At 41.8% G+C, this 20,801-nt stretch overlaps 1 protein-coding gene across 1 annotated transcript in view; it reads left to right on the top strand.

The window, feature by feature from the left end:
* Positions 1–20,801, top strand: part of ttn.2 (titin, tandem duplicate 2) — a 200,547-nt gene that overhangs the window by 111,715 nt on the left and 68,031 nt on the right. The window contains exons 132-149 of the mRNA XM_051709102.1: positions 4,915–5,036; positions 5,128–5,415; positions 8,343–8,639; positions 8,733–8,919; positions 9,020–9,135; positions 9,252–9,551; positions 15,657–15,956; positions 16,052–16,157; positions 16,417–16,613; positions 16,697–17,008; positions 17,113–17,391; positions 17,542–17,841; positions 17,968–18,270; positions 18,588–19,088; positions 19,261–19,563; positions 19,658–19,957; positions 20,062–20,358; positions 20,513–20,797. Coding sequence (XP_051565062.1) covers positions 4,915–5,036; positions 5,128–5,415; positions 8,343–8,639; positions 8,733–8,919; positions 9,020–9,135; positions 9,252–9,551; positions 15,657–15,956; positions 16,052–16,157; positions 16,417–16,613; positions 16,697–17,008; positions 17,113–17,391; positions 17,542–17,841; positions 17,968–18,270; positions 18,588–19,088; positions 19,261–19,563; positions 19,658–19,957; positions 20,062–20,358; positions 20,513–20,797 — 4,793 coding nt within the window. The remainder of the gene's footprint in view (positions 1–4,914; positions 5,037–5,127; positions 5,416–8,342; positions 8,640–8,732; positions 8,920–9,019; positions 9,136–9,251; positions 9,552–15,656; positions 15,957–16,051; positions 16,158–16,416; positions 16,614–16,696; positions 17,009–17,112; positions 17,392–17,541; positions 17,842–17,967; positions 18,271–18,587; positions 19,089–19,260; positions 19,564–19,657; positions 19,958–20,061; positions 20,359–20,512; positions 20,798–20,801) is intronic.

The following is a 20,801-nucleotide window of genomic DNA, read 5'->3' as shown; positions in this document are numbered from 1 at the left end:
CAAGCCAACTGTCATTTCTCTAGGATATTCTGATCCAAAGATATCACACTGTAGGGCTTTACTGGTTGTTTAGATCAGTGTTACTATCAGAAACAATTAATAATTATTTCTGTAGTTATTAATTAATATTTAAATTAATTAATTGGATCTAACTCATTAAAACCTCATATGGGGCTCCAGTAAATGTAGTGTGCTACATTTAGGAGCAAGTTTGGTTATTAGCAATAATTAATAATTATCAAAGATAATTACTAATTATTAAAATCAATAGAACATTGATGAGAATCAATGTTAGCTTTTTTAATCCTTTAAAATCAACAATTATCAAAGATAATCGTTAATTATTAACATCGATCAAACATTAATTAAAATTAACAATAGCTTATTGATCATTAAAATTCAACAATCAACAAAGATAATTATCAATTATCAAAAATCAATAGAATATTAATAAGGATTAACATTGATGGGGCACCACCCTGGAATCAGGGACTAGTAACCAAATATTAAAACAGTCTCAATATTAGATTGTTTTCTTAGGAAAATCGACATCCGAAGAATATCGATTTTCGGAAAAAAAAAAACAATGAATGAAGGTTTGAATCCGAGCACTGACATCCCGTCAGCATGACACAGGCGTATGCAAAACAAACCAAAACACTTCTCTTTGTAATATAAACAAAAGTTTATTTATGCAGTAATATCAATTTATAATTAATACAATGCAGTCAATAAACTTCCGACTTACAACTACAAACTAAACAGTGATATGATTAGATATGGAAATAAAAATAATCCTATAACACATAAGGTGTGTGTGTGACAGTGTGTGTGTGTGTGTGTGTGTGTGTCAGTGTGGTTAGTGAGAGAGAGAGAGAGAGATTATTAAGTGACAGCCCTCAAGCTGATTTCACGATAGCGGAAGAGAAAGCAGCTGTGCTCATCACTCGGTGACGCGGTTTTACGAGTGGGGATTGTAAAAGTCCTGCGTTATTTGACTCTAATGGATGAACTCAGTTTCTGTCTCGCCCGCGATGGCAAAATTGCTCAGTCCAATTTGGTTGGACCACAATACAGCAAAACAAATTTGTGATAATTAATACCCTGAGTATTAATAATGAGCAGACATGGCGGTCCGTAAACTGTACAAGCAAAAACCTTGAAACACAAGAATAACATGCTATAATATTCTATCTCTGCCCAGACGTAACCTCTTACTTGAATCGCATGAGGACACAGGTAGAATGTGTTTTCCTCCGTCCTTTAACTTTGACCCGGTTCCTTGAGGCTCGGGTGATGACAGGAGGCCGTTTCCTCGCCCTGTCGGCGGGCGGTACGGCTGTTGATTGTCAGCGGGCGGTACGGCTGTTGATTCTCGGCGGGCTGGCGGAGAACTCAGAAATGTCGACTTGATTGAAGATGGAAGAGAAATCTTTAATCTCTTCACTTCTGTAGGCAAACGGATGAAGATGCGAATTTCTCGGCGGGCGGTACGGCTGTTGATTCTCGTTCGGATCCGTTAGAGTGTTCAGTTGAACACAGAGTAATCTCAACTCGTCCAGCGAGATGGAGATTGTATGGCTACAGTTTCAAGTTCGGACATTACTTCCTTGTGCCACGAGGTTGCACCGGAGAGCGGCAAAAGCTACGTCTTTATTCGGTGAACGAAGTTGCTGGAAGCGAATTCTGGAAGCATTTCAGAATTATTTGAACTCCTGATGATGTCATGTTTGAGGGACGTTCTGTTGTGTGCCTCATCCAATAGGAGTTGAGAATTCGATCCTTTAGTGAGCAAGGCTTCATGGATTTGTAGTCTGTTTTGAACTCCCTTTGTTTGATTTTGGTGCAATTTTTATCAGTAAAATTTACGACATGGAATGTGTCTGGGCTGAGTTAGGTTTTATGACTTGTGTTAGGCCTGCCTTTGTCTTCTATCTGAATACATGAGGCCCAACAACACTCAGCCATTTTGAATGGAAGTCAATGGGGCTGGTTGCTAGGGTACTCTAAATGGTTGCTAGGGCATGGCTAAGTAGTTTTTCAAGTGGATACATGAAGACTGATTGCTCACCCAAGTGAAACTAGCCAACTGTCATGTCTGTAGTCCATTCTGTTCCAGAGATATCCCTCTCAGCCATTTTTAATGGAAGTCAATAGGGCTGGATGCTAGGGTACTCTAAATGGTTGCTAGGGTGTGGCTAAGTAGTTTCCATGATGACACCTGAAGTCTAATTGCTCACCCATGTAAAATAAGCCAACAGTCATTTCTCTAGGACATTCTGATCCAAAGATATCACTCTCAGTCATTTTGGATGGAAGTCCATGGGGTGTGGTTGCTAGAGTGCTCTACATGGTTGCTAGGGCATGGCTAAGTAGTTTCAATGATGATACCTGAAGTCTAATTGCTCACCCAAGTAAAACAAGCCAACTGTCATTTCTCTAGGACGTTCTGATCCAAATATATCATTCTCAGCCATTTTTAATGTAAGTCAATGGTATTTGGTTGCTAGGTTGCTCTAAATGGTTGCTAGGGCATGGCTAAGTAGTTTCCATGATGATACCTGAAGTCTGATTGCTCACCCAAGTAAAACAAGCCAACTGTCATTTCTCTAGGATATTCTAATCCAAAGATATCACACTCAGCCATTTTTAATGGAAGTCAATAGGGCTGGATGCTAGGGTGCTCTAAATGGTTGCTAGGGCGTGGCTAGCCAGTGACCAGAGAGATTATTATTGGTTGATTACTAACCTGACTCAAAAGATCCAATTGCCAAGTGTCTACAAAGTTCTGTTCTGAAGATACCCTTCTGAGCCATTTTGAATGGAAGTCTACGGGGGTGGTTGCTAGGGCCATTTTCAATATGATACTTAAATACTGATTGGTAGCCCGAGTGAAATGAGCCCGCCCCTATGTCTCTACAATATTCTGATTGGGAGATATGATCCCACAAAATTGTCATAGTAGGAAAAAAAACCAACTGTTTTCATGGGCAAGAGAATTGCCATAGTATGCCTATGGGGCACTTTTGGGCTGGTTTTAAGGCAGCATTTTACAGTTTTCAGACGCAGCCATATAGAAATGACGTGAGACAGAAATGGGGATAATGGAAAAATAAACACATAATATAATTCCAGACATATGTAAACGTATCCCTAAAACAGTGTGACAGTTATTCATGTCTGGCAACTTGACAAATATGTTTTCAATGTTTTTAGGATATGTAAAAATTAAGGTGACATTTGATTATCTATAATCATTTTGGAAATCACAGATTTATTTGCAAACTAATATTGTAAAAGTCAGAAGACATTGTCAGTGTACCACGTTTCTTACAGGAATATGAGTCATATTGGGCCACACTAGTCAAATATATCGGACTGTATCTTCTAGACTGTTTAATGGATCAAAATTCTTTTGATAACTTTTTGCCTGCATGGTCTAGCGCTGACCTGGGCCAAGTTTGGTGAAGATCTGATTAACGCCCTAGGAGGAGTTAAAAAAAGTAGGGTTTTCAGTAAATTAGAATGGCAGAAACATTTTATAAAATGAAATAAAAAGGAGATATACATTTTGTAGGACTTGATGCAAGGATTTAGAGGTAAAAAGCATTTTTATTTTAATGTGCTCGGATGCCGAGTAATTAGCAAAAATGTAAATGTTTTTGTTATAGCGCCACCTTGTGGCCAATTCTCACAAAACTTGGTACACAGCCTCATTTTGACACTGTGTATGAATATCTCAAGTTTCGTAATGGCCAAATCCCATTCAGATTTGATGTTATTAGCTGCTGAAATTTGATTGGCTGCTGGCAGCCATGTTTGTTGATTTTTCCAAATGATATTTGAGTGATATGTTAGCCTTTGGGCCATAGAAGATGCAAACCAATTTTCAACATCATTGATCATACAGCTGCGGAGTTATGAGCATTCTTCCATTGTAGTGCCCCCTATAGGCGGAATTTGACACGAAGTGGCGTGCAGCCTCAGAATGTTGTGTTGTCTATGTGTAATTTTCGCTATGTTTGGACTTTTAGTTTGGTAGATATAGGTCAATTTCGATTACATGGACAACGCCTGACCAGTTCGTTGGCTTATATCTTCATAATGCTTTGACAAAATACAATTATTTTGATAACTTTTTTGTCAGGAGGTTCCATAGATGATGAATTCCAAATTCCGTGCGAATCGGAATTCGGAATTCAGAATTCAGAATTTTGATCCTAGCCCTTACAGAGTTATGACCACAAACGCAAAGGTGCTTATTATAGCGCCACCTAGTGTCTGACAGGTGTGTGTGTGGGTGCCTGAGTAGTGGGGGGGATTTTTGACCCTTCCACCAAGTTTGGTGTCTCTGCGACTTACGGTCTCTTACGCCCAAAAACTTTTAAGGCAGAAAAAGAATAATAAATAATCAGAAAATCAATACAAATACAATAGGGTTCCTGTACCTTCGGTGCTTTGACCCCTAATAATAAGAAAATCGGAACAAATACAGTAGCGTTCCTGCACCTTCAGTGCTTGGACCCCTAAAAATAATAAGAAAATCAGAAAAAATACAATAGGGTTCCTGCACCTTCGGTGCTTGGACCCCTAAAATAATAAGAAAATCGGAACAAATACAATAGAGTTCCTGCACCTTCGGTGCTTGGACCCCTAATAATAATCATAAAATCAGTACAAATACAATAGGGTTCCTGCATCTTCAGTGCTTGGACCCCTCATAATAAGAAAATCTGAACAAATACAATAGGGTTCTTGCATCTTCGGTGCTTGGACCCCTAATAAACAGAAAATCAGTACAAATACAATAGGGTTCCTGCACCTTTGGTGCTTGGACCCCTAATTATAATTTACTTACAAATTGAACTGAGGAGCAGACATGCAAAAGTGAAACTAAACTAACTCCACCAACAGGTTTGAAGTGACCGGGCTCATTGAAGGGCAATGGTATGCTTATCGTGTGAGGGCTTTGAACAAACTTGGTGCCAGCAAGCCTTGCAAGGCAACAGATGAGATATTGGCTGTTGATCCTAAAGGTACATTGTTAGATTATTATTATTTGGATTAAAAGTCATTAGGTTGGAGAAAAAGCTCACTTTGTATTTGTTTTCCTTACCAATTTCACAGAACCTCCAGAGATCCAGCTGGATGCAAAACTGCTGGCTGGCTTGACTGCTAAAGCTGGCACAAAGATTGAACTTCCTGCTGACATTACAGGCAAACCAGAGCCTAAAGTCAAATGGACCAAGGCTGACCTAGTCCTAAAGCCAGATGATAGAATTGCTATTGATACCAAGCCAGGCCATTCCACTGTGTCCATTGCTAAGTCCAAGAGGGATGACACTGCTACGTACATCATTGAAGCAGTCAACAGCAGTGGACGTGCAACTGCAACCGTTGATGTCAACATTTTAGGTTGTGGCACTTTCCTCTTTTTTTAAAGGGATATTTCACCCAAAAATGTCCCCCATTTACTCATCCTCATGTTTTTCCTAACCCGAATGACTTTTTTTCTTCCACAAAAAAGGAACACAAAAGGAAATGTTCGGCAGAATAACAGCCTTTGCCACCGTTCACTTTCATTGCATGGAAAAAAGATGCAGTGATAGTGAATGGTGACTGTCAATGAGTCAAAGTCCCTAAAATGCTGCCTAACAGGGAATTGCCCAAATCTATTATATCATAAACATTTCCACTTTTTAAAATGTGTATGTTAAAGTTATAGTCACATTCTATTTATACATAGGAATTCATATGCATGCATTTATTAACCAACCTGAGTGCTGCCAAGTTATAATTTAACAACGGAGGCCATCTGTCCTTAACAAAAATTTGACCACATTTATATCCCATCAGTGATTAAGGTAATTATCTGGTTAAGCCTTTATTCCGTATTTCTGTTTCCATATTTACGGATAAACTGAAACATGCTCATTCTTATACCGCTTTTCGCATCTGGAAACAGTAGAGAGGCTAGTTCCTGAGATTTATTCCCCTGCATTTTGCTAAATCTGCACATAATTTAACTAAGTAATGATGTCCTCCACATAATGTTAAAAATGTGTGCACAAACTCAGCCTTAAATGTATTGTAAAACTTTCTGATAGACTTATAGTGCTATCACTTATTTGTAGGCTATATTGATTTATTCTCATTTCTTTAAATGTTTGTAAAAAATGTCTCCTCTCTGCAAAATGTGTGCTTGACATTTCATAGTTGCTTGACATGTAGTACCTCCAGAATAACATTGTTATACATGCACAGATATAAATGAAAATTATGTTTCAGAAGATTTCAATTTTAGAAATACAAGGAGATTGGGATATGAGTGTATAAACTTGGGTCAGATGGCCAGATATTGCATATGTATCTGACTTGGAACCACATTTGGAAGTGGCTCATATCAGATGCATTTTTTTTTTAATCTTATTTTAATTTTTTTTCTGTTACACGTGCAAAAAAAACAAAAAAACAAATCTGATCTGTTAGATTTGAGTAAAAAGTTCAATTTTTTGTGAAAGTGTAAATACAGCCAAAAGTCACATTGTTGTCATTTACACTGATGAGCCAAAACATTATGACCTTTATGTCTATTATGATGTTGGTCCTCCATGTGTCGCCAAAAAAAGCACCAACCCACCAACGCATGGACTCTACAAGACCCCTGAAGGTGCTCTGTGGTATCTGGCACCAAGACATTAGCAGCAGATCCTTCAAGTCCTGTAAGTTTCGAGGTGGAGCCACCGGGGATCAGACTTGTTGGTCCCACAGATGCTCAATCGGATTGAGATCTGGAGAATTTGGAAGCAGGGCAACACCTTGAAGTCTTCATCATGTTCCTCAAACCATTCACAAACAATGTGTGCAGTGTGGCAGGGCACATTATCCTGCTGAAAGAGGCCACCACTATCAGGGAATGCCATTGCCATAAAGGGGTGTACCTGGCCTGCAACGATGTTTAGGTAGGTGGCATGTGTCAAATTGACGTCCACATGAATGGCCAAACCCAGGGTTTCCTAGCAGAATATTAACCAGAGCATCACACTCCCTCCACTGGCTTGTCATCTTCCCACAGTGTATCCTGGTGCCATCACTTCCACAGGGAAACAGCGTGTACGTACACGACCGTCCACATGATATAAAAGAAAACGGGACTAATCGGACCAGGTGACCTTTTTCCACTGCTCCAAGGTCCAGTTTGGATGCTCACGTGCCCATTGTAGGCACTTTCGATGGTGGACAAGGGTCATCATAGGCACCCTATCATAGTTTCTGCTATGCAGCCCCATACGCAGCAGGATGCAATGCACTGTGTGTTGTGACACATTCCTCCCATAACCATCATTAAAATGTTCTGTGACTTGTGCCACAGTAAACCTTCTGTCGGTTCGGACCAGACGAGATAGCCTTCATTGCCCTCGTGAATCATTGAGCCTTGGGCGTCGAACACCCTGTCACCGGTTTGTGGTTTGCCCCTCCTCGGACCACTGTCGGTAGGTACTCAACACTGCTGACCGGGAGCACCTCACAAGTCTTGCCGTTTCAGAGATGCTCTGACCCAGTCGTCTAGCCATAACAATTTGGCCCTTGTCAAAGTTGCTCAGGTCTTTACTCCTGCCCATTTCTACTGCATTCAACATGTTGACTACGAGAACTGATTGTTCGCTTACCATCTAATCTACCCGGACCTTGACATTTGGCCTTGTTAGGAGATGATCAACATTATTCGCTTCACCTGTGAGTGGTCATAATGTTTTGGCTCATCAGTATATTTCTAATTCAAACAGAATTTTTTTTAGTGCTATTTATTTATATATTTATTTTGGCTTTTTTGTTTGTTTGATACACATTCATCTTTATCAGGAAATAAATAAATTAATAATATAGTTAAATTATACTTCTACTTCTACTACTACTACTACTAATACTACTACTACTACTAATAATAATAATAATAAAAGGCATATTTGATATATGGAAACTATAAATGTAAAAAGTTACATTTAAAAAAGGGCTCTTCAGGATAAGGCCCATCCCACATACGATTATGTCAGAATACAGACAGATAATTTTGCCATAGAAACAGATACAGGTAATGGCTTCACTGTACAGCCCTACTGCCAAACATAATCTTTTGTGTTCAGTGGAATAGAGAAACTTATACAGATTTTGAACAACATGAGAGACAGAATTTTCATCTTTGGGTGAATCAAAATCCTTTAACATGAAAACAACCCTATTGTAAAATCTCTTAACATTAAACCTTTCTTTTTTAATTGATTTGAAATATGTTTATGATACAGCTAGTATTCATACCCAGTATCTCTTCTAACTCTGTATAGATAAACCTGGTCCTCCAGCTGCTTTTGATATCTCTGAAATTACCAATGAGTCATGCTTCTTGGCCTGGAATCCACCAAGAGATGATGGTGGCTCAAAGGTGACAAACTATATTGTTGAGCGGAGGGCTGCAGACAGTGAGATCTGGTACAAGTTGTCCTCGACCGTGAAGCAGACCACTTATAAGGCCACCAAACTTGTGGCTTTCAAGGAGTATGTCTTTAGAGTCTACGCTGAAAATCAGTTTGGCATTGGTGCCCCAGCAGAACATGCCCCAATTATTGCCAGATTCCCCTTCGGTATGTTATTTGATGCAGTCACAACAATTCAAACACTTTTTTGCCTCCCATGTCAGATGTTTTAGAAATTATTATGTATGCACAATATCTTAGATACTCCTGGTCCTCCATACAAATTGGAGACATCTGAAATTGCAAAGGATGCAGTAACTCTGACCTGGTATGAGCCTGATGAGGATGGTGGAAGTCCTATTACTGGCTACTGGGTTGAGAGATATGAGCCTGACAATGACAAATGGATTAGATGCAATAAACTGCCTATTAAGGATACAAATTTTAGGTAAGGACATGAATTTGCCCTAGTATGTCATTGTTTAGTGTTGTTACTTTTGAATGTTTGTTTCTTTAAAAAAAAAATCTGAAACACATTTTTTTTGCAGGGTAAAGGGACTGCCCACAAGAAAGAAGTACAAGTTCCGTGTTTTGGCAGAGAATCTCGCTGGACCTGGCAAACCAAGCAAAGAGACAGATCAGATTTTGATCAAAGATCCAATCGGTAGGATTAACATTTGATACATATATCCTACTCTACCCATTTAATATATAAAACCATCAAATTTACATTTTATTTGGTGAGAGCGTGTGTGTAACAGATAAATGAATTTATTTTAGATCCTCCATGGGCTCCTGGCAAGCCCACAGTCAAGGATGTTGCCAAAACATCTGCCTTCCTGCAATGGACAAAACCTGAGCATGATGGTGGTGCAAAGATCGAGTCCTACATCATTGAGCTCCTCAAGAGTGGAACTGACGAGTGGGTTCGTGTAGCTGATGGTATTCCCTCTCTCGAATACTTCCTGAGAGGATTAATGGAGAAGCAAGAGTACTCATTCCGAGTAAGAGCTGTCAATGCGGCAGGTGAAAGTGAACCGAGTGAGCCAAGCGATCCAGTGCTTTGCAAAGAGAGACTCAGTAAGTCACACTAGTAACATAAAAAAAACATTAATGTACATGATACCATACACAGTATTTTCCTAATAACCGTCCTCCTTGGTAGGAGTTGCATGACGCCATGCGAGGGTCGGACGTGTGAATGACGAGCTCTGCGCACTTTGCTAGATTTTCATTATTTTTGTGTCCTAAACCGGTGATTAGATACACTCTGTTTCATAACTGTTCTATGAAGACAATATGTCAAAGAATTCAAAATCCTTGGGCTCTGGAGACATTAAAATACACACATGCTCAAGCTGTTACCCCTGACAGGGCCGCAGACCAGGGACTCAATTTGGACGGTGCGGCAGGAGAAATTCAATGTCAACTGTCTAAAATGTCTGTGATGTTGACGAAGGTCATAGGGGACTTGGAGGATCTTGATGTAATACGTCGATCAATTACGGCAATGGAGGCGAAATTCTCTGAGCTGGTTACAAGATTGTCGGATGTCAAGAAATGGATCGATTATCTGGAGTCATTGGAGAGGGAATTAGCTGCTAATCCGCTAGCAACCAAGGTAGATTTGTAGTGTGTCTGGGAAAAGTTGGAAGACCTTGAGAATCGTAATCGGTGAAACAACGTCCGAATTGTTGGAATTCCTGAGAACGAGGAAGGCAGAGATATGGTGAAATTCCTAGACGAGCTCTTCCCGAGTCTGCTCGACATAACAGGCCATAAGCTGGAAATCTAGCGAACTCACAGAGTCCCAGCTTGGAGATCAGCTGAGGGAGACAGGCCCCGATCAATTCTGGCCAAATTTCTGAGATCATCTGAAAAAGATCTTGTGTTACGTGAGGCACGGAGTAAAGGAAGACTTTCTTGGAAGAACCACAACATTTTCTTGTTCCCAGACTTTGCGAATTTGACGTGATCAATTCAAGGAATGCAAGAAACGGAAGATCGCTTTTGCACTGATGTTTCCAGCCAAATTGAGAAAAGATACTAAGGATGGCCGCAAAGTATTTACATGCCTACAACAAGCAAAGTCTTTCATAAAGTCATTGGAATGAGTAAGTTATTTTGGTGATTTTCATGTTGGTACAGAGTGAGCTTGACTCGCTGAACGTTCACCTGACTGGAAACTGGATGCCTTTTTTTTTGTTTCTTCTTGTTATGGTTCCACCTAGCGGCTAGAGTTTGTTTTGTGGAATAACATTCCTTCCGGACAGTTGTGGATGAATCTGCTTGTTCTTTGTACTTGTGCCTCCTATTGGATGAAGTTTGTTTTGTGGGATATTTTTTTGCGGGACATTGGAAGGATTAGGTCATCTGCTGCACTCATGAAACAGCTGGCTCACTGAACATTTGTTTGACTGCCCGAGGAAACTGAATGTTTTTTTTTAAATTATTATTTATTTATTTATTTATTTGTGTGTGTGTTGGTTCCGCTAGAGGCTGGAGCTTGTTTTGGGGAGGAACACACCTTCAGGACAGTATGTGGATGAATCTACACGTTCTTTGTGTTTATTCTGCCTATTGGCTGGAGTTTGTTTTATAGAATTTCTTGAAAATTTAAAATTAGAAAATTTGTATAGAAGCACTGGACTTGAACAATCCGATGGCAAAGTTGTTGCGTGGGCTTTCGTAGGCATACATGGACCTTTTGAGTTTAGAGATAAGGACGCTTGTTGGCGCTGTCGTGCGCGGGGTTAATGTACATGTTTTACTTTTTTCTGTTTGTTTGTTTGGGCTTGGGAGGCACTTAAGGCAGTTCTTAGGGGTCGGATCATACAGTATACCTCATTCATCAAAAAATCCAAAGCACGGGAACTCGTGGAGTTGGAAGGGAATATTAAAAGTGCAGAGGCAGAGCTCAATGTTTTCTGATGGCCTCAGAGAATTGACCCAATTAAAATACAGATATAATACTATTTTGTCACAGAAGGTGGAGTTTTGGCTATTCAGGGCAAGACAGTCATACTTTGAATCGGGGGACAAAAAAGGGAAGCTTTTGGCTAGATATATAAAGCAGAGAGAGTCTTTTTCTACCACTCCCTCAGTGAAATCTGCTGGTGGTGAAATATTTACCTCAGCCATTGATATTAATAATGCTTTTAAAGAATTCTATCTTGATCTTTATAGTTCCACATCTTCGTCTACTGCTGAAGTTATTAGTAACTTTGTGGAACCATTAGAACTCCCTAAACTGATGACTGAGCAAAACAGTCCTCTTGATTCTGAGATAACCTTGCCTACAGGCAAGGCTCCGTGGCCAGATGGCTTTGCTGCTGAATTTTTTAGATCTTATGCTACAGAATTGGCTCCACTTTTGCTAGAACTTTATACGGAATCATTAAAGAATAGAAAGCTTCCGCCAACCATGACACAAGTCCGGATCAGTCTGATACTTAAAAAGGACAAAGATCCAAGTGAGTGTAAAAGTTACTGTCCAATTTCCCTGATCCAGCTAGATGTTAAAATATTGTCAAAAATTCTGGCTAACCGATTAAGTTATGACATCTCTTGTACATATAGATCAGGAGGGGTTTATTCGGGGCCGCAGCTCTTCTGATAACATTAGGCGTTTCTTTAATATCATGTGGTCAGTGGCGAATGATCAGATTCTGGTCGCTGCCATCTCACTTGATGCCGAAAAGGCGTTTGATATGGTAGAATGGGATTATCTTTTTTAAGATTTTGGAAATATACGGGTTTGGAAATACTTTTATTGGATGGATTAAGTTACTTTATAGACACCCGGTAGCAGCGGTACAAACAAATGGATTCATTTCAGATTATTTTAATCTGGATTGGGGCATGTGGGGCATTATTGTTCTGTCTTGCCCTGGAACCATTAGCAGCTGCAATAAGAAGGGAAGATGATTTTCCAGGGGTGGTGGCAGGAGGTGTGGTGCATAAGCTTTTGCTTTGCTTTGATGATATTTTATTATTTGTCTCCGACCCCACTAGATCTTTGCCTTGCCTCCACAGAATTATTTTTTTTTTAAATAAATTCTCAGGATACAGAGATATTGTGTCGATGTAGTGACACTAGGGTTCGCCCTTGGGAGCCCCAAACACCTCTGATCTTTGAGAAAAGGCCAATAGGAATTGGCGAGTGGAATTTGCATGCCACTCCTCCGGAATTATGGGTATATGTATGGCTTGCAACCACTCATTCAGGTTTTGTGCTGAGGAGCCGAGACAAGGTCCCGGCCATTTCAGCGGGTAGTTCAGTGTTGTGGCAGGAGGGACAAAATGTCTCGTTCCCTCCATCAGGTAACGGAGGTTACGAAATTAACCAGGACATTCCCTATCTGTCACTCACTCGACGTTGTGTCAATGTTGTAACACTAGGGGTCCCTATGCAGAACGCCACAACTAGTTGAACTGTGTTACTTGAACTGGCGGTGCGAGACGGGCAGACCATTGTGTGCCTCGTAGCCAGTGCACCTGGCCATCATGTAACCTCCCCCAGCGCTCTTACGAGTGTCGTATGGTCCCCTCCACCTCGGGGACAAGTCGACTGCCCAAAAAATGGGGACCGTCTGCCCCAGCCGTGGCCTCTTCTCTTTCTTCTCACCAAAAGGAAAAATCATTCAGCTGGGGGCCATGTAGTATCCGAATCGGGGGGGGTTGGGGGGGGGGGTGTCACTCCCAAGGGGAAGACACCACGGAAATTGTGTGGAAATGCGTCACATGGTCTTACAGAGTCTTGTCGGCAGTATCTCATGTGGAGAAGTCCCTGTGGTAGGTCCTACCTAGAGGGGGAGGAGCTCTACAATCACGGCGACCGGGGACAGAGGGGCCTCTTCCAAGGAAGATGCGGGTTCACCAACGGGGAACTGTCTCACGGAAGATACATCACACGGGGTTACATATGGGCAACCATCGCATGTATCTCATGTGGAGAAGTCCCTGTGGTAGGTCCTACCTAGAGGGGGGAGGAGCTCTACAATCACGGCGACCGGGGGCAGAGGGGCCTCTGCCCAAGGAAGATGCGGGTTCACCAACGGGGGAACTGTCTCACGGAAGATACATCACACGGGGTTACATATGGGCAACCATCACATGTGGAGCAGCTACACCAGTACAGGGCCAAGTTAGCACACGTAGTGGGTCGGCAACGAGTTTCTCTGCAAACTCGCCTGCCACAGGGCTAAGGAGGAAGGACATCCAGGGTCCACAACTTCGTGAACACGACTGGGAGTAAAAAGCGCACGTCTTCGCCTCTGGGAGGGGAAAGGCACTATACACAAGTGGTACACCTGGCCAGCTGTCCCGCAACTTACCTGCTCGTACCTGACAACACACGGGAGGAGACCGGCTCAACCCGGGGATTGTAGAACCTTGCGAAGATATTGGGTGTTGCCCAGCCCGCTGCTCTGCAGATGTCTGCTAAAGAGGCACCATTGGTCAGAGCCCAGGAGGCCGCCACACTCCTAGTAGAGTGTGCTCGTAGCCCCAAGGGGGGTGGCACGTCCTGGCCATGATATGCCAAAGTGATGGTGTCAATGACTCAGTGGGCGATCCTCTGTTTGGAGACAGCTCTCCCTTTCTGCTGTCCTCCAAAGCAGACAAAGAGCTGCTCAGAGCGTCTAAAGCTCTGCATGCAATCCAAATAGATGCGCAAAGTATGCACCAGACGCAGTGCTTGTAGGTTCACTACCTGTTCCCGAAACGAGGTCATGGGAACCTTGGGCACATAGCCCGGTCGGGGTCTCAGTACCATGTGAGAGTATCCCGGACCGAACTCCAGGCACGTGTCGCCAACAGAGAACGCCTGCAGGTCCCCTACCCTCTTGATGGAAGTGAGCACAGTCAGGAGGGCAGTCTTCAAGGAGAGTGCCTTTAGCTCAACTTACTCCAGGGGCTAAAATGGAGCTCCCTGTAGGCTCCGAAGGACCATGGAGAGATCCCATAAGGGAATGAGGAGTGGTCTGGGAGGATTCAACATCCTCATGCCTCTAAGGAACCTGATGATCAGGTCGTGCTTCCCTAACTACTTACAGTCAACTGCATTGTGGTGCGCTGCCATAGTGGCCACGTACACCCTCAAGGTGGGGGGGGACAGCCACCCCACCAGCCTCTCCTGTAGGAAGGAAAGCACCGACCCAACTGTGCATCTCTGGGGGTCTTTGCCTCGGGAAGAACACCACTTAGCGAACAGACGCCACTACAAGGCATACAGGCACCTTGTAGAGGGAGCCCTAGCCTGAGTGATCGTGTCTACCACCGTGGGTGGTAGGCCACTTAGGTCTTCCACGTCCCGTCCAAGGGCCAGACGTGGAGATTCCAGAGGTCTGGTCGCGGGTGCCAGATGGTGATGGTGGGAGAAAGATCAAAACTTGGTATTGGAGGAGGGAGTGTGGGCTAGGATTCTAAATAACATCAAGTCTGCAGCTAGAGATGCAAGGGTTCGTCTTATGCAATTCAAGATTTTACATAGTCTATTGGACCCCTCTAGATTGTATAGGCTTGGTCTCAAAGACACATTCACCTGCTGGAGATGTCAATCAGAAGATGGAGACACAACCCATGTCTTTTAGGGATGTGTTAAGATCCAAGAATTTTGGTTGAAGATTCAGAGTTTTATGTGTGAGGTTTTGGGCTCTCAAATTTTATTTTGCCCCAGACTCTGCATTTTAGGTGATGGGGCGGTCATTAATATGGAGAATAAGCACATAAAAAACTGTGTCCTAACTAGCGTTATGATTGCCAGACAGATAATTTTAAGGGGTTGGAAGTCGACTGGAGCGCCACCATTTCAGGAGTGGTGTTCGGAGATGGGCAGGGTGGTAGCTTTTGAAGAGGGGGCATCCAGAAGACTGGGGAATTTAGACTTGTTTGTGGAGAAATGGGGCAAGTATCTGGCTTTTTTGGAGGGCTCTCGGGGAGGGACAGTGGAGAGAGAGGTGTAGTGGATGTATGTGATTGATATATATATATTTTTTTGTTTTGTTTTTTTGTTTTTTTGTGTGTCTATAATTATGTGACCACTGAGGTGTTGTTGGGGGTCGGGCTGGGGATCGGTGAGGGATAAATATTGATTCTGTTTGTATATGTTTTGATTTTCATTGTTTAATGGATGAATCAATAAAAAATTTTAATCACAAAAAAATAACCGTTCTCCTTTAACAGATCCTCCATCACCACCAAGATGGCTTAATGTAGTTACCAGCACCAGGAACAGCGCTGAATTGAAATGGACAGCACCTGAGAGAGACGGTGGCTCTCCAATCACAAACTACATTGTTGAGAAGAGAGATGTGAGACGCAAGGGCTGGCAGGCTGTGGACACCACTGTGAAGGAGCTGAAGTACACCGTTACCCCACTGAATGAGGGGTCCCTCTATGTGTTCCGTGTAGCTGCCGAGAATGCTGTTGGACCCAGTGAATACTGTGAACTTGTGGACTCTGTTCTCGCCAAGGATACTTTCAGTGTGTACAAAGTCTTTCTTATCGCTCAATTTCTCTTTTTGGTTATTTGGTATTTAGTACTGAATTTGTCTTATGTCTGCTTTTTGTCTTCACAGGTACCCCTGGACCCCCATATAATCTGACCATTACTGAGGTGTCAAAAACTCATGTTGACCTTAAATGGGAAGCACCTCAGAATGATGGTGGCAGACCAGTCTTGAGGTACAGTAAGACCATTGCATTGGTTGGTTGGTGAAATTGGGTATCATCTTGACCCAAGCCATTCAGTCAAAGTAACCCCACAAAGAATGCATATACCTCAGTCAATACTCATTCTAACCCTCCCCACCCCTAAATGTTAAACAGATCTACAATAAATATGAAGGCTATAATGTTACAATTTAACTGTACCCCTTAAAAAAGCAAAGAAATTACACTTACACTTGTCTAATGTCCTGTTCTAAATATTTATACATCCTAGATATGTCATTGAGAAAAAGGAGAAGCTTGGAACCCGCTGGGTGAAATCTGGAAAGACTTCAGGTCCTGACTGCCATTACAGAGTGACTGATGTAATTGAGGGCACTGAAGTGCAGTTCCAAGTCTGTGCTGAGAATGAGGCTGGAGTTGGTCACCCAAGTGAACCCACTGATATTGTGTTAATTGAGGACCCAACAGGTATATAATGAAAATATATGATATTATTGAAGAATGAGACTTTATTGTTATGTGACCCAAATTTACATTCTTTCTCTTGACAGGCCCCCCATCACCTCCACAGGATTTGCATATCACTGAGGCAGCCAGAGATCATATTTCTATTGCCTGGAAGGCACCAGACAAGAATGGAGGAAGTCCTGTTATTGGCTACCATATTGAGCTCTGTGAGGCCGGAACTGAGAAGTGGATGAGAGTCAACTCTCGTCCTGTCAAAGAGCTGAAATACAGAGCAGGGGATGAGGAGGGCATTGTTCCCGAAAAGCAGTATACCTTCAGAGTCCGTGCTGTCAATTCTGTTGGTGCCAGTGAGCCCTCTGACATTTCTGAGAACGTATATGCCAAAGATTCTGATTGTGAGTATTTTTTTTTTTTTTTTAAATGTTGTAAAATTGTAAAAAATTTTGTTGCCATTTTAATTTAGGATTAACTGATTGCCCTATGATCCATATTACCACAGGCAATCCAACCCTTGAATTCCAGACCAAGGACCTTGTTGTTGTGGAAGGTGAAAAGATGCACCTCCCTATTCCATTTAAGGCTGTGCCATCACCTAAGATTACATGGCACAAAGATGGAAATGAAATAAAGGCTGATGACAGAATCTTCTTCAGAACTGAGTACACAGCATGCCATCTGGAAATTCCAAGCTGCTTACATGCTGATTGTGGCCAGTACAAAGTTACTCTGGAGAACAGCCTTGGTTCAACTAGTGGAACAATCAATGTTAAAGTTATTGGTATGTTAATGTGTTCTGTTATTTGTAACCTAATTTAAATCTTTTTTTCTTTTTTTTTTCGGCTGTATAAAACTACTTACATAGTGATTTTTCCATTATTGTTGTAATTAATTAATTTGTTTTGGTTATATTTTCCTGTTTACAAACTAGGCCTTCCCGGACCATGTAAGGAAATTGTTGCTAGTGAGATTACCAAGAGCTCCTGCAAGGTGTGCTGGGATCCTCCAGACTATGATGGTGGTAGCCCTATTCTCCACTATGTCCTGCAACGCAGAGAAGCAGGAAGGAGAACCTACGTCAACGTTATGTCTGGAGAAAACAAAGTGAGCTGGCAGGTTAAGGATCTCATTCAAAATGGAGAGTATTACTTCCGTGTCAGAGCTGTGAACAAGATTGGTGGTGGTGAATTCATTGAGCTTCGTAACCCTGTAATTGCTGAAGACCAGAAGCGTAAGTAAATCTATAACCTTCAAAAATAATTTAAGAGCAATTCCACAGTTCTTTTCACCAATTCCATATTTAAATGTATTTACTATTTATGTACTATTTTAAATTACTGTTGTCCCTCACATATAGAACGTCCTGATCCACCAGTTGATGTGGAAACAAACAACCCTACTTCTGAGACTGTGACCCTTACCTGGAAGCCACCCATGTATGATGGTGGAAGCAAAATTATGGGTTACATTCTTGAGAAGATGATGAAAGGGGAAGATAATTTCGTGAGATGCAATGACTTCCTTGTGCCAGTGTTGTCTTACACTGTTAAGGGGTTGATGCAAGGAAAACAATATCAGTTCCGTGTGCGTGCAGAAAATGCAGCTGGTGTTAGTGATCCCTCACGCAGCACACCGTTGATCAAAGCCATGGATGCAGTTGGTATGAACTTACTCATTAGTTATTTGACATAACAGACACTTTTATCCAAAGTGAAGACCCCCTGGAGCAATCCATTGTTACAGTATATACCTTACTCAAGGACTCGATGATAGGATTCATAATAAATACCTCAGTTCATGGGTTGCCTAAGATAAACCTAAGATCAAATGTGGGACCTTTATTTTTACCTGTCCAGAGGCTTAACCTTTGCAAGCTACTACCACACTAAAAAAATATGTAAAGAACCAGCATATATTAATAATATTTAGTGTAATTTAAACATGTTTTTTAATTTATTTTTTTAATTCTGCTTCCAGATCGTCCAAAGGTATTCCTAAGTGGTAGTCTACAATCAGGCTTGACTGTGAGACGAGGTGAGCAGATCCGCTTGGATGCCTACATCTCTGGATTTCCTTACCCCCAAATCACGTGGATGAGGAACAATTCAACGATTTGGCAAGAGCCACTGAAGAAGAGACCAGAAAAGCCTAAGAAGAAGAAGGAGGAAAAGAAGGAGCCAATTACAGAGAAAAAGGAAGACAAAGAGGAGAAGGAGGAGGACAAGGAAAAGAAGGAGGAAGACAAAGAGAAAAAGGAGGAGAAGAAGGATAAAGAGAAGGAAAAAGTGGAGGAACCTGAGGAGCCTGAAGAGGCATACCACCCAAGCTTAAATGAACGTCTTACACTCGACACCAAGAGGAAGGGTGAATCCTTCATTATTGTGCAAGATACTATCAGGGGGGATCACGGTGTGTTCACCATAAAAGTGGAGAATGATCATGGTGTTGCCTCAGCTTCCTGTGAAGTTAATGTCCTTGGTGAGTTTTATTATTATTTTTTGTATATATGTTTATTTTTGGTTGAGGTACTCAGCTCTTAAGACTCTTTAACTGCTAAGAAACACTTTACAAGAAACATCAAGAAACACTTTCCCATCATGAAGGTTTTTAAAAAGAAAGGTATTCTCATTTTCACATTTATATTTTTCAGATACTCCTGGTCCCCCAGTTAATTTCAAATTTGAGGAAGTAAGGAAGAACTCAATCCTCTGTAAGTGGGATCCCCCTTTGGATGACGGTGGTAGTGAAATCCTGAACTACACATTGGAAAGAAAAGATAACTCCAAGATAGAGCTTGGATGGATCACTGTCACATCAACCCTCAGAGGCTGCAAATATCCAGTGACAAAACTCATTGAGGGCAAAGAATACATCTTCCGTGTCACTGCAGAGAACAAGTTCGGCCCTGGAACCCCATGCATCTCCAAACCTGTCATAGCAAAGAATCCATTCGGTATTAGGATTTTCCATTGTTTAATTGAACACAATTTTTATTTTATGGTTTTTCATAGTTTAGTCTTACAGTTTAATGTGCTTTGTAATTTCAGATCCTCCAGAGGCACCAGAGAAACCTGAAATTAAGGATGTCACCGCCAACAGTATGCTTGTTACCTGGACAGAACCCAATGACAATGGCAGCCCCATTCAGGGATACTGGGTTGAGAAACGAGAAATTAACAGCACACACTGGACGAGAGTTAATCGCAGCATTGTTCCTGATCTTGAAATAAACGTAGAGGGTCTTTTGGAGGGTTTGACATACATTTTCAGAGTCTGTGCAGAAAATGTGGCTGGACATGGAAAGTTCAGCCCCCCATCAGAACCAAAAACAGCACAGGCAGCAATCAGTAAGTTTACAGCATTTCAGTTTACTATATGAACTATGGACACACTAGAGATCAAATTGGAATTTCAAAATTAACTATATAAAAATGTATAATGTTTCTTTCAGTGCCCCCTGGTCCACCAATCCCGAGGATTGTTGACACCACAGACTATTCAATTGAAGTTGAATGGGATCCTCCTGCAGATAACGGAGGTGCAGACATCTTTGGTTATCATGTTGACAAAGTTGTTGCTGGAACCAAGGACTGGTCACGAGCCACAGAGAGACCACACAAGAACCGCACCTTCACTGTGTTTGGTGTTAGGGAAGGCGCTAAATACATTGTCCGTGTTGTGGCGGTCAATTGTGCAGGTGAAGGTGCTCCTGGACTTACGGATGCTGTAATTGTGAGAAATCCTGCAGGTATAAACATAAAATTTATATTAACTTTATTATTTGTCGATTTTCACTTGTTGTATGATTGCTAATTTACTAATGTGATAATTATTCTAATATAAATACAGCAGCTAATACATACAGCTAATATAACTATAACTCTGTTTATTTGCCAAAACAGAGGTTCCAGTCATCGAGCTTGATATCTCAGTGAGAAACGGTGTTGTTGTTAGAGCTGGAGAGATGCTGAGAATCCCAGCACATGTGACTGGTAAACCTCCTCCATCCTTGAAATGGACAAAGGACGATGGTGCCTTAGAGAAAGACCGCATGGAGGTAGAAGAAGCTGGACAGGACAGCACTCTTATCATTAGAACCACAAAGAGGAGTGATCATGGCAAATACCAAATCCAAGCAGCAAATCCAAGTGGCATTAAATCTGCATGGACCAGGGTTGAAGTTATGGGTGA

The sequence above is a fragment of the Myxocyprinus asiaticus genome, chromosome 10, assembly GCF_019703515.2.
Source record: "Myxocyprinus asiaticus isolate MX2 ecotype Aquarium Trade chromosome 10, UBuf_Myxa_2, whole genome shotgun sequence".
Classification (NCBI taxonomy): Eukaryota; Metazoa; Chordata; class Actinopteri; order Cypriniformes; family Catostomidae; genus Myxocyprinus; species Myxocyprinus asiaticus.
This window is presented reverse-complemented; position numbering and strand designations above follow the sequence as displayed.